Genomic DNA, 13,589 nt, shown 5'->3' on the forward strand with positions numbered 1-13,589 from the left:
TTTTCGCAAAAATATTACGTTTCATTTTCACTACTAAATTCTTATTCGACTTAATAGTTTCAAAACGTCTTACCTCGACTGGGTGACCTCTGATTTAGAACAGATGTGTTATAGTAGACAATGGTGGGTCTACGTGGCAATATGAAGACATCACGAGACTAACTCTACAGCCATTGGTAAACTTTGCGAACAGTTCTGAATATAATATTATAGTTCTAATCAGTAAAGACATGAGATCTGTAAGTGTAGCCTTGATGGTGATCTTTTTCGGTAAGTAACTATAGTGTTGGCATTGGGCGTGGAAAGATAGATGGTTCATTCTTCAAGTAAACGCTCATATTTTGTATGTCTAGTTCTTTCTAAACAGACTAGTTAGCTTTTGTTGCATTAATCGCACTATATCTTGCTGAATATTGGTTGCTATTCAGTTAAGTTTGCCACGAAAGGTCTAACCTAAAGTGTCAACCATTGATTCTCTTCTTATTTCTTACTACAGTTTATGGCCTTCTTCCAGTTACAGTGAGTTATGTAATGCACTTTACTTCTATAATATGAAACAATGCTTATTGAGAGTTGTTTTATATTATAATTATATATAATCCACTTATATACATAGAAAATGATTTTTTTTTTGTGTGTAATGAAAAGTACCAATTTTATTTAAAACGTAAGTAGCAACGATGCAACCTTAAGTAAATTACAATGTTTTTTTTTTCTTTTTCTGGATTTCAAATTGAAAACGTATCAATCATTTACAATTAATGTCTTTAACGATTTCATTTTTAATAAATGTGCCCGTTGTGAAAGTGTCGTCTGTTCATTGTCAAACGAGTTATTATTTATGGTAAAGAAAAAGTTTAATTAGCCACCAATTTGTCAATAATTTAAAAGTAAGGCTACTCTTATGTATCTTTGGCCTTCTAGGACATCTTCCCCTGCAAAAACAAAACAAAAAAAAAATAAAGCAAAGAGAAGTAAAATAAAAGACATCTGGCAACGGATCTTAAGATGCACCTCTAAAGGCTATAATATTAGAACGAAAACATTATTTCCATTGTACCCAAAATTTTAGGCAAGAAGCATTTTCTGAAAAGAATGTTGACCACATTGATTAAGTGAATGTTATACACATTTATTAAATAGCTTTTCTGTTGGTTCTTAAAATTTCCTGTACTCCCTTATGGCTCCATACACCGACTCTGCATTGTTTTATATCCCTGAGTTCGACATACCATACATTCAAGCTCACTTCTTTCTAGACATTTTAACTAATGAAACTAAATAGATCTCACCAGATTTTTTCTTCCTTCAAAACTTCTAACGTATGAATCTGATCAGTGACACTATGTCAGGTGTGCACTATGTCAGGTGTGCTGTCAAACAAAATACAAAGGTGCTTACAGTAATTTTAACTCTTATAAATATTTCTTTTACGTGGTTTTCTAAAACATTAAACAACTTTTCAACATTATAAATACACTTTCAGTTATGGGTTTTATTCACACAACATTTCCACCATCTTATGGAAGTTCTATATTCAATAAAGGCTAAATAAATGAGAATTGGGACAGTTGCTTTCCCAATTACAAGAAAATGACGCCTATTATAATCTATCTCGACAGGACCAACGCATAATTTTGTGACTCAGAACCGGACACAACAGAATGAGACAACAGATGTTCTGAAAGCTAAAAGTAGGGAGTAGCGAAAACTGCCGATGTGGAGCATCACCAGAGAATGCTGACCATGTCCTTCAAAGCTGCATACTATATTAAGAGGCCCAAACAAGACTCTGGCCCTAAAACTCTCCTGAAAAATAAAAACTATACGGAGAACTGCCTGATCTTGAGACCTCCGACAAGTAAAATGAGAACGAAGAAGAAGAAATAAAAACTCATAGTTAATATGGTCACGAAATGTCAAATATTCTAATTTGATAGAAACAATCTTTGCAATGTATCCTTCAATTGTTTTTCTTCTTTACATCAATCATAGCAACGACTTTCTTATTAATTTTATTAGTAGTCGGATGCCCTTGTATTCCCATTTTTCAATCCTAATGACTATTCTCCATGCGTCTTTTGATATTTCAACTTCGGAATTTTTTCCACCTCTTATTAAGTTACTATTTTTTATTTCATTTCTATAGAAATAATTGAAAATAGTTGACAATAAAAAACATAGAACTTCATACTATTAAGTGACTAAATCATCCCTCAATAGGAAGCATTAGAACCATTCTTTTAACAACTGGCACGTACTTTTTCCTTTTGTGAAATTGGCACAAGACAAAAAGAAACTATCCCCTAAAATATTTAAGTCTATATCATTCGACTGATTCATTGTAACATTTCCTTCATCTTGGCTAGAGTTTCTTTTACATTCAACATCGGAAATTACATCATCATCTCCAGAAATCTCAATTGCCACTTATTGACTTGCCAATTCTACAAAATTTACATTAATTCCATGTGAGATTTCGATAACATTAACTGTCTGAAGAATGTCTTCATTTGTTGAACAGTGATTATTAGTTGCCATTCTGATAGAACGATGATAGCTACTATGTCAATAGATTCGATAAAAACATTGTTCAAAATCTAAGCAGTATTTACGTACATGCAGCTAATATACAGCTGAAATTAAGGTTTGACATCTGCTTTTGATATAAAATATGATTTAATTAATGTTTTGGACTATTCGTAGAATTTCATTAAAAAATTAAAATATGTTTAGCCGAAATATTTAAAAAAATGTATATAGATCAATAACATGTTGAAATATTTAGCAACTAACACTTACTTTTTTTTAATTGTCAGTTATTCCATACGTGATTTTTTTTCACTCTGACCGCACCCCCCTAGTGACGTTACTGCTTTGTAACCTTGTTTATATTTTGTTTGTTAATTATTGTATAAATGTTTAGTCCAAGGTGAAGACACCAAATGTAACTCATCAAGGCACAGTCGACAAGTCATCAAAGAGAGAAACAAAAGATACTCAACAATAGGCATATGGGATGTAAAATGTCACCGGAATGAAGGTTTCGTCATTGAAAGACAAGCAGACGTCAAAATGTGTCTCTTTTGGGGTCTCACTAGAGATTTTAAAATCTTTTCCGCTGCCAAAGCAGATTGTGAAGGTTTTTTTTTTTTAATATTTAAATTTCTAACAAGAAAATAAAAAAAAAAAACTTTTTAAAAAGTTTATATTAAATGTAAAATTATGATAGTGTATCAATTATTTTGGTTATGTATAGTCATGTATATATATATATATATATATATATATATATTCTCTACACATATCCATAATAACAGTACAAAATCTGTGCGAAATTAAAATAGTTTAACCAATTGTTTTTGTTTAGCTTTTGTCTTAGCTTTGTCAATGCTCTATGTTCATGTCACGTGAGAATATTGTCATTATTATTACCATGATCGCTTTTAAATGCATTTATAAAAAAAATTACAAATTTGAACGACCTGGATTCAAACTCAAGGGCTCTAGTCTCCTCAAATTACATTTAGCTGACTAACTAACCACTGTACCAGACAAGTGCTTATGAAAATAGAAGGTTTTCTATTTATCTATTGTTAGTTTCAAACTTTCTCTCTGTGGCGTTTTACGTCTCGAGAAACAATCTTTTCCTTTTGCATCTTCTAGTGTGACTAAAGAGGCCAATCCTTGATACAAAGCTGCGGTCACATGTTGGGCATATGTAATCACCATGCGCCGTTGCATTTTCACCCTTCTTTCTGCTTCTGTTGTGTATGGCATCTGCAATCCGAGAACCTTCCTTTATGCTCTCTCTCCATGTGGATCTATCCAGAGCCACTTTTCCTCAGCTTCTAGTGTAGATTTTGAAGAGCTTCATGTCACGTTTGCATACATTCCTATACCTGCGGCTCTCCTGCTTCCTGTTAGATCGCCATACAGAATGTCTTGTGGAAGTCGACCTACTGGCATTCTATGAACGTGGCCATGCCAGCCAAGGCGTCTGCTGCTGATAAACACAGCGGATGTCCTGGCACCTTGCTCTTCGTAGCACTTCCTCATTGGTTATTTTATCTTGACACATTATTTCAAAGATCCCCCATTCAGCTTTTTTTTTCCTGCCATGAGTAGATTGACCATGTTTCACTTCCGTATAGCAAAGTGCTTATCACACAGATCTGTATACTAAGGCGTTAGTATTTAGTCAGCAATATGTATATATAACTTAATACGCTAGATAACTGTATATAATGTTTTTAATTAGCATTTTACTGTATCATAAGAATTAGCAATTTCTGAAGCTAATTTTACGAATATTTTACAAATGTAATATGATAATACATCATAACATTTCACTACAAATTTACAGTTGTACTTAATGCGAAATATAATGCTACGGAACTGTCAAACCAGTTTACTAGTTGTTAACCTTGTGATTGTTTTCAAATTCCAGTCAGTCAGCATCGATTTGTTCTTACCCTTGTTTATCTTCAAACAATAAAAATTGCTAGTGCTGGCTACATGACCCCAATAATGTGAAAGTTTAGAAGCAATGTTTTGTAGTTTTTGTGTGTGGAAAAACAGCTTCTAACGCTCATAAAACTCCTTCGGAAGAACTGACTGGAGTTATCTTTCTAGTCAGGTCATGATTTACTTGGAGTTATGTCCTTTGGAGCTGAATCAGCTTCAGCACTTACTAGTGAACTTTAAGGGTATTAAAAACTGGTTCCTTGTTCTTGACGTCTTAAAATTTGATTTCGAATTCCACAATCAAGGAATCCAAAAAAAAAAACGTCTTATAGCCTACTTTTAAACCAATTCACTAGAAATATTATTAACAAGGTCAGTCAATGTGCATAACATAAACATTTATTCCTAGAGATCCCACGCTCATTTCAGCAACTCGCCCATGCTAAACCAGCTGATACTACTGTGGTTCAAACATTGGAATGTTATGTCTCCAAATATCTCAGCACTTCTCGGAACTGTCTGTGATATATATTGTTAGTTCTAATAAGTTTGTTATTCAATGCAGTATTACACTAACTTTCTCGTTTAGAGATTATGGTTGTGATATTCTTCTTTAATTTAATAACAAACCTTTTGTTTTTCTCAGTCAAAGCTCGGGCACCATCAGTTGTTACACTCGGCATCTTGCTCCATGCCAACCCAACATTTTCTTCATAGTATTGAATAAATACTGACCTGAATTAGTGTCTTCGACTGAATGTTTCGAAATATTACCAATAAGAATAATCTTCGTTTACTTTATACTTTGTAGAATTACTTGTAGGGACAATGTTTCTTTAGCCTCTTCGTCATAAGTGATAAGAATCAAAAGTTTCAATAATTTATAAAGATATTTAAAATTATGTATTTTTTAAATATTGTTACGAAAATTGTATGCTGTATTCGTTGTCGTTAATATATTTACACGTGCTTGTGACTCTCCCGTAAGAATGTGTTAACGAAATGTGTGTTGTATAGTCATTCAGTGGATTAAAGCCATACTAAGCAAACATGGTTTATAATCTGTGAAAATACCTGATTTTTGTAGGCGTCCTCGGCCGCATGAAACAGTCCGGCGGGCCGCATGTGGCCCGCGGGCCGTAATTTGCCGACCCCTGTAGTAGATGAAGCCGAGAGGACAGGAAAGAGCTTGGAAGCCATAAAAAAACTAGCAAGAGACCGTGGAGAGTGGCGTGTAATTATTGAGGCCCTATGTTCCACGAGGAACGCAAAGGAATAATGATGATGATGATGAATCTGTATTTCCATACTTAAAAAAAATTTGTAAGAATAGTTGGATACTGACTGACTGTAATTTGACAGCAGTTACAAGAATAACAATCAGTAAGCTAGTTTCACAGTTCCGGAACATCATGCACGAGTGTAAACATTTCAATACTTCACATTAAGTAAAATTAAACATTTGTGGTGAAATGTTGTGGTGAAAACAGACAATAACAAAATGTTTAAATAAATATTCGTAAAATTAGTTTCAGAAATCGCTAACTTTTGTTGTGATTCCTCAATTGGGAGCGTAAAGAATGAAATTTAAATGTAAAGTACATTACACACAATTAGCTAGCGTATTTTTTAAAGTTGTAAATATGCGGCTCCCCCATTCCAAAATTTTTTTCAATGCGGCCCTCGATACAAAAAGGTTGCCCACCCCTGCTAGTATACTGCATCGCCATGTTCTTTTTGGTCTTCCTCTACGTCTTGTTCCCTGGGGGTTCCACTCTAAGGCCTGTCTAGCTCTAAGAGTGTGGCCAATCCATCTCCATCTAAGATCTGCACTTCTCTATATTTTTCTGTCCACTCATCTCCCACAATTAGGTGTTTTCTACTTTGTCGCACCAGTGTATTTTTAAGATATTTCTCAGACATCTGTTGATGAAGGTCAGAAATACAGCTTAGGCACCCATAAAACTCCCGCGGAAGAACTGACTGCAATGGAAATTCTCTTTCAGGTCATAATTTGCTTTGAAGTGTGCCCTCTCTTGATGTCTTTAAAAATGATTTCAAATTTCACAATCAAAGAATCAAAATAAATGGTGTACTTTTCAACCATTTCGCTAAAAGTCGTTTCACTTTTCAGCAAAGAACAGCTGTTTTCAATTGCTTGCCTACAGAAATGGTAAAGCTTTGTGAAAACAACCAATGGTAATAGTGCCGATGACGTCTTTCTTTCAATCTTCATTAGAAATGTTAGTTACAATGTCACAGTCATTAATATCCTTCGAATCGAGGGTCAAAAACAGTAATCCAATAATCTTCTCAATACCTTACCCATACTAAGCCTTTCTGCTGTGGTACCCAACATCGGAAAGTTTTGTTTCCAAATCTACAAGTAAAATTCCTACTTTTCGGAACTGTATGTGGTTAAGACCCCTATAAATTTGATCACTAAGATAGCTGGGTCAACAATATGTTATAAATTCAATGCAGCTTGACTGAAACTTTCCCGTTTGAAATTTATGACTGGAATATTTTTCTTTAATTTATTAAAAAAAAAACAACTCTTTATCAGTCGAAGATCGAGCTCCATCAGTTCTTACACTCACCACCTGGTTCCAAGCCAACCAAACCCTTTCAACCCAGTTTTTCAGAGCACTTATAAATACTAGCCTGAGTTTGTGTCTTTGACTGAATGTTTCTAAATATTGCCAATAAGAATAATCTTGTTTTATTTTAAACATTTTAGAATGGCATGCAGAGACAATGCTTCTTTAGCCTCTGCATCATAAGTGATAAGAATCAGAAGTTTCAATAATATACCGGTATATAAAAATATTTAAAATTATTGTATTTTTAAATATATTTGCATTTTTTTAATAATCTTTGGGCACACCTGATTTCTGTTTTGACCGCGGGCCGCATAAAACACTAAGGCGGGCCGCGGCCGTAATTTGCCCACCCCTGATCTAGACAATAAGAATGTCCATTTGTCTTCAGGGTATTCCAGTTCCCTTATTTCTATTTCAAACTTTTTCAGAAAAATGTCAATGTCCATTTTGTCTGGGTTGAATAGCGCACCTTTATACTTTGCCTGTTTATTCCCTTTAGTGTCCCTCTTTCTTTTATCACTCTCTTTTTCTTGGTTTTTTTTTTCCCGCTGTCTCTTTTTCCAACGCCAATCTCTCTCTTTCAATAGCAACTTATTCGTTTTTCTTTTCCCTTTCATGTCAATCAATTCGTTTTTCTTTTCCTTTTTTTAATAGCAATCTTTTCGTTTTCTCTTTGCTTTCCCATGGCTAATCTCTCCTTTTCTTTTTCTCTTTCCATGGCTAATCTCTCCTTTTCTTTTTCTCTTTCCATGGCTAATCTCTCCTTTTCTTTTTCTCTTTCCATTGCTAATCTCTCCTTTTCTTTTTCTCTTTCCATTGCTAATCTCTCCTTTTCTTTTTTTCTTTCAATTGCTAATCTCTCCTTTTCTTTTTCTCTTTCCATGGCTAATCTCTCCTTTTCTTTTTCTCTTTCCATGGCTAATCTCTCCTTTTCTTTTTCTCTTTCCATGGCTAATCTCTCCTTTTCTTTTTCTCTTTCCATGGCTAATCTCTCCTTTTCTTTTTCTCTTTCCATGGCTAATCTCTCTTCTTTTTCTCTTTCCATGGCTAATCTCTCCTTTTCTTTTTCTCTTTCCATGGTTAATCTCTCTTCTTTTTCTCTTTCCATGGCTAATCTCTCCTTTTCTTTTTCTCTTTCCATGGCTAATCTCTCCTTTTCTTTTTCTCTTTCCATGGCTAATCTCTCCTTTTCTTTTTCTCTTTCCATGGCTAATCTCTCCTTTTCTTTTTCTCTTTCCATGGCTAATCTCTCTTCTTTTTCTCTTTCCATGGCTAATCTCTCCTTTTCTTTTTCTCTTTCCATGGTTAATCTCTCTTCTTTTTCTCTTTCCATGGCTAATCTCTCCTTTTCTTTTTCTCTTTCCATGGCTAATCTCTCCTTTTCTTTTTCTCTTTCCATGGCTAATCTCTCCTTTTCTTTTTCTCTTTCCATGGCTAATCTCTCCTTTTCTTTTTCTCTTTCCATTGCTAATCTCTCCTTTTCTTTTCCTCTTTCCATGGCTAATCTCTCCCTCTCCATTAACCTTTCTTGAACGTATTTTCTTAGTTCCGATCCTTCAAGATCCAACAATCTCTCCTCTTCCTTCAACTCTGCTACCTCAGCCTTGTCCGCCATTGTCTATTATTAATAGCCGAGTCATATCTTGTCGCTAGATCTAGACTGTAATATCTCTACTGTCTGTTGACAGGAGACCCACTATGTATAGAGGAATACGTGGGTTTTACCTTTACGTTGGGCGCCACTTGTTACGTCTTATTACATAATGAGACTCTTTAGCGATTCAACAACACCAAAACGACAAAATCATAGTTTGGAAATACTTTAATCTTAGTTCACACTGTAAGCACTATATTGTTTCTATTCCTACATTTGGGTACTTCCCAAGCTTTCCACACGCATTCGCACCATTCCACATATACATTACGATGCGCACGTAACAGCTGATTAAGATTACTAAATATAATTTCTTTGACTTCCTGTAGGTGCAGGGAAAAAGGAATGTCCTGTTGAGTAAGATTTGACTGTGATTCCATAATTAGAGGCTGTTTGGAGTATTCAAATATTTCAAATCTTCTGTATTTTAAAAACATTTTACATACTATTTGGTGTAATAGAACAATGTAATCCCTATCCTTGTGAAATCAGCAAACAGGTTTCGCATGGACTTCTTTTCATTGCAGAATGATTGTCACAGTTTTTCATACATTGTACAAATTGTACATTTCACTTTCACCTTACCCTTAGTCTGTTGAACCGTTGGAGCACCACACAAAGTCTGTTGACCGTCTTTCTTCATTCCTCTCTGTCTTTTGCTTTGGATAGAATTTCTTTTAATTACATTTCTGTCCATTATTTTATATTGTCTTCCCATGAGTTTCTATGTCTGCCTCTTCTCCTTTTTCCTGGTATTGTTCCCTGAATGAAGGTCTTTGCGAGCCTTGTGATATGGCTATAAGCATGAACAGCTCTTGAATTAGAAATGCCTTACATTTGGAAATTCCCTTTTAAGAACGCGATCGTTCTTTCAACATTGATGTTGGCTCTAGATCTGGACCTTGTTCTCAAGCCAAACTAACATTTCTTTCATTTTCTACTTTGAACAAATATAACGGTCAGAGTTTTTCCCAGTGTAGCTAGCTAGCTTGTAAGTCTATTTTAGCGACATACTTCAACTTTTAAATATGCAAGAAAATCGTTAGAGCCGTTTTTTGATATCCGTGAACTTACAAAAACATTTTTGACGGTACAATTTTTTTTATTTAAAACGAATAGCTATTCTTAGAAAATTGGTAAGGTGATTGTTAATTAGGAGCATTGCAGTACAGCCAGAAACATTTTAGAAAGCTTATATCCACTCATTCTGTCTGGCTGGTCAAAAGTGTAAACACGTTATTTCTCCCACACCCATTCTCGGATCAAGTCGAAACTTCGCATAATTTTTTTTTATTGTCATAGACAAAAAATGAATTAATGAAAAATAACAAAGGGAGTTTGTGTTATGACACAAACTCAGAGGCGGCCCTCATCGAATTCACCAATGGACCAGGAATATTCAAGCCATAGTCTTCTTTTGATCGTTAAAAGTAATACATTTTTTTAATTCATTGAAATTTTTTACCGTTTGCTTGTCACTTGTTTCCTTTTTTTCTTTCATCATAGCTAAAGGAGCGAGACTTGGAGTCTTCAAAGGGGCTGAGAAAATGACTATACTCAAGAGGAAGGGAGCATCTGCGTATAGACACATATGGATTGGTCTAGATGATATAAAAACCGAGGGCACCTTTGTCTGGCATGACGGAACTATTCTCCCCCCTTCTGAATATAGACCTTTGTATTTTGCTGAAAGTAAGGAATACGATAATAAGATAATTTATTTCACTTCAACTCAATATTTAAATAATGCTTGTAATGATTTTGAATAAATAGATCAATGTTGTGAATGTGATTTTGGTGAGTGTGCGCGTGTGCGTGTGTGTGTGGAATAATTATGTCTCTCTCTTAAGTTACGCCCTGTCGCGTACAGTCCAGAGGGTAACGCGAGGTCAGGAATGCAGAGGGTCCTGTGACATAACAACAAACTATTTGCTATCTCAACTGCCCACAGGTGACTGTCTTGTCTTAAGATGTCATTAATAAATATTAAGTTGTCAAGGTATTTAAAATGTAATTTAGTTTGTAATGTGCGTGTAATTTAGATTGTAATGTGTGTGTGTGTTATAATTAATTTATAATTTCATATTAATTAATAAATAAATCAGTCCCAAGGTTCAGCCTAACAGACACACTATGCACACCCAGTTGTACATAAATTAATAAACGATGTGTATGATGATTTATAATTAAACTATAAATTTTATCCAATGAGATTTATACAATGAAATGGCATATGACTAATATTAATAATAAATTAATACAAGTATATATAGCAAGATGTGGTTCAATTAAATAGTATTTTAAAAAATAGTATTGGCCTCATCAATGTTCCATTTCAAGATAAAGATTCTGTAATCAGGTGCAGTGTACTTCATAGACGAATGTTTATGGTAATAAAGTATCTTCTAGCGAAGGCGAATGTTCACCAACAATGAAGATAACCAGAGTTCAGGGTAGCACCAAAACTCACAAGGTCACAATGTAACATCAAGACTGAATGTAGAAACTTGAAATCTGGAATCTGAAATCTGGATCTTGAAACTTGAAACTTGAAACGAAACCTGAGACTCGAAACCTGAAACCCCAGACTTGAAACCTAAAACTTGAAACACTATAGAAAAACAAATAATAGATTCTTCTAATCTAATTACAAAATACAAATACGACCGAATCCAAATTAAAATAACTTTACAATGTGAAATAAAACTCACCCTAAACAAGGGTCAAATAATCCTTCAAGAATATATTCCAAGGCCAACGCTAAGGCTATCCAATAACGAAGACAGAAGGAGAACTCAGGAATTAAAAAGATACAACCTGCATCGAGCAATATGGCATGAATGCACCAAACGAATAAGAAGAAAAGTTTTGACGTCATGTGAAAAATTACGACGACGCAACAAGGGGAGAATACTAATACTGCACAAGAATAAAATAGCACAAATGACGTCATCGCCTATTGATGAAAGCGACGCTATTAGATAGTGAACATTTTTTTTTACTATACAACTAAATAGATAGTTGCGACAGTGAAGTTGCAAGTCAGTATTGAGACCTATAATGAATGGCCTCGGTTGAACGGATAGGTCTAATTGTTGAAGGTTGGGATAGAAAAGTGTTGCCGGAGCTGGACGAGTTTGTTTCGTTGATGAGATATTTGTGGAAGTTGACATGCAATACAAACAGAAAGTCATCACAGTCGTCAAGATCTAAAGAGTAGAAATATTTTGTTTGACATTTTATAGGGGAAGGAGTGGGGATTGATTTGTAAAGGTCTCTACTTTTATTGAAACAAAAATAATCTAAATGTTTTTGTTTTCCAAAAAGTAATGGAAGTTATAGTCAGACGTAATTCTGAATTATTTTTATTCTAATAAGCATATCTAAGTTAAATCTCTATATTGCAATGAATGCCTCACCTTATCACGAACTCTCTGACAATTGATTCGCATTGTATCCCTCTCGGTCCCTCTCTTTCTCTCCTTATAACTGTCCCTCTCTTTTTTTCTCTCTCTCTCTCACTTTCACCTTCTCTTTCATCTACCTGCCCTAAAGCCACACTGTGACTCCGGACCAATACGTTCCGCCAAGATCTGCACCCGCTTTAGTATTACTCTAGAGCAGGGGTTCTCAACCTGTGGGTCCTTAAGGGGTCGATTGACGATTTGCCAGAGGGTCGCCTAAGACCATCGAAACTATGGATTTGTATTGTCTATTCTTCTATTGCTGTATCTGTGTGTGGGAGGAGGGTCGCGTCAGAGTGGGGGGATTGTAAAAAGGGGTCGACGAGCTTAAAAGGTTGAGAACCGCTGCTCTAGAGTCTAGCATAAGTCTTTCCAACTATGCTAAGCAGTGAAATGTCTCTATAATTGTTACAATAAGAGAGGTCACCTTTATTTTTTTATAAATTGTAACTATGTTTGATTTTCAGCGGCCAACGAAAGGGGAAAAGACGCTATTAATTTTGTGTGGAATGTCTGTTCGTCTGTCCGTCTCTTTCATTCTTAGGTTCTCTATTGTTTCTTTGATGTTTGTTGTTGGATTGAATGTGTTTACATTGCATTACCATAACGAGCTTTGCTTAATTCTCTAGACCGACCAGATAATGTTAATGGCGCGGACTGTGTTCATTATTCCAGAGATTTAATGTTGCTGGACGACCATCCATGCCAGTATACATATAACCACGTGTGTGAGAAACTGATTTCATAAATTTATGTTCGACAATATATATATAGAATGAAATAAAGCTGTACCAATCTCAAACGATAAAGATCAAGTTATATTTGTGTAATCATCGACTGTCCTTTGTTAACATGCCTGTCTGTCTTGTTTTAGTTTATAACAAATGTATTTGTGGACATGTCTTTGTGTCTTTTTTTTTATTTATACAAAAACATTGGTCAATGCGTTTGTCTGCCAATTGTCATTGAATCTAAAGCTTTATTAAAACACGCCTGTCTCTTTTTGCAATACCTCTATTCAAGTCAGAACGTTATGGAACCTGGAACCAGGCAGGAACCAGCCTGGACGCTGATCCAAAAAAATAAAAAATGATTTTTCTAGAAATTTAACGGCTGATGTCTATCGCTGAGAAAAGAATTACTAACTCTTTGGCCACATGGGGAAAACTCTAGTTTTGATCGTTATAATAAGTCGTAGGAATAATTGGAATTGATATAAAATATTAATGTAATTTATATCTTTAACTTTTTTTAAAACTAACATTGGAATAATGATTTGTCCGCCCCCTAAAGTCAGCCGCCTGCATGCAATGCACACCTTGCACAATAGGTAGCGGCGGCCCGGGCTGTATGAGCCTTTCCTATTCATCTTGGTGTCTAAATCTAGGTTGCTTGCAATTA

At 34.9% G+C, this 13,589-nt stretch overlaps 1 protein-coding gene across 2 annotated transcripts; it reads left to right on the forward strand.

Moving 5' to 3' along the window:
• Nucleotides 1-121: 121 nt before the first annotated feature.
• LOC106069478 (CD209 antigen-like) lies at nt 122-12,997 on the forward strand. 2 transcript variants are annotated; one of them, XM_056044906.1, is made up of 4 exons: nt 122-270; nt 2,927-3,142; nt 10,231-10,416; nt 12,818-12,997. In XM_056044906.1, the coding sequence occupies exons 1-4, from the start codon at nt 231-233 to the stop codon at nt 12,934-12,936; spliced, it is 561 nt and encodes a 186-aa protein (XP_055900881.1). In that variant the 5' UTR covers nt 122-230; the 3' UTR covers nt 12,937-12,997. The 2 variants fall into 2 exon arrangements, with proteins under 2 accessions (XP_055900881.1, XP_055900879.1); XM_056044904.1 differs by lacking the exon at nt 122-270 and adding an exon at nt 1,629-1,861.
• The last annotated feature ends 592 nt before the right edge of the window (nt 12,998-13,589 follow it).

Source organism: Biomphalaria glabrata, chromosome 10, assembly GCF_947242115.1.
Source record: "Biomphalaria glabrata chromosome 10, xgBioGlab47.1, whole genome shotgun sequence".
Lineage (NCBI taxonomy): Eukaryota > Metazoa > Mollusca > Gastropoda > Planorbidae > Biomphalaria > Biomphalaria glabrata.

Excerpts from the sequence above, each read along its gene's own strand:
- LOC106069478 (XM_056044904.1), top strand. The coding sequence starts at position 1,738 with ATGCTGACCATGTCCTTCAAAGCTGCATACTATATTAAGAGGCCCAAA. Across the intron at positions 1,862-2,926 it reads GATCTTGAGACCTCCGACAA|TCCAAGGTGAAGACACCAAA; the intron begins GTAAAATGAGAA and ends ATAAATGTTTAG. Across the intron at positions 10,417-12,817 it reads ACCTTTGTATTTTGCTGAAA|ACCGACCAGATAATGTTAAT; the intron begins GTAAGGAATACG and ends TTAATTCTCTAG.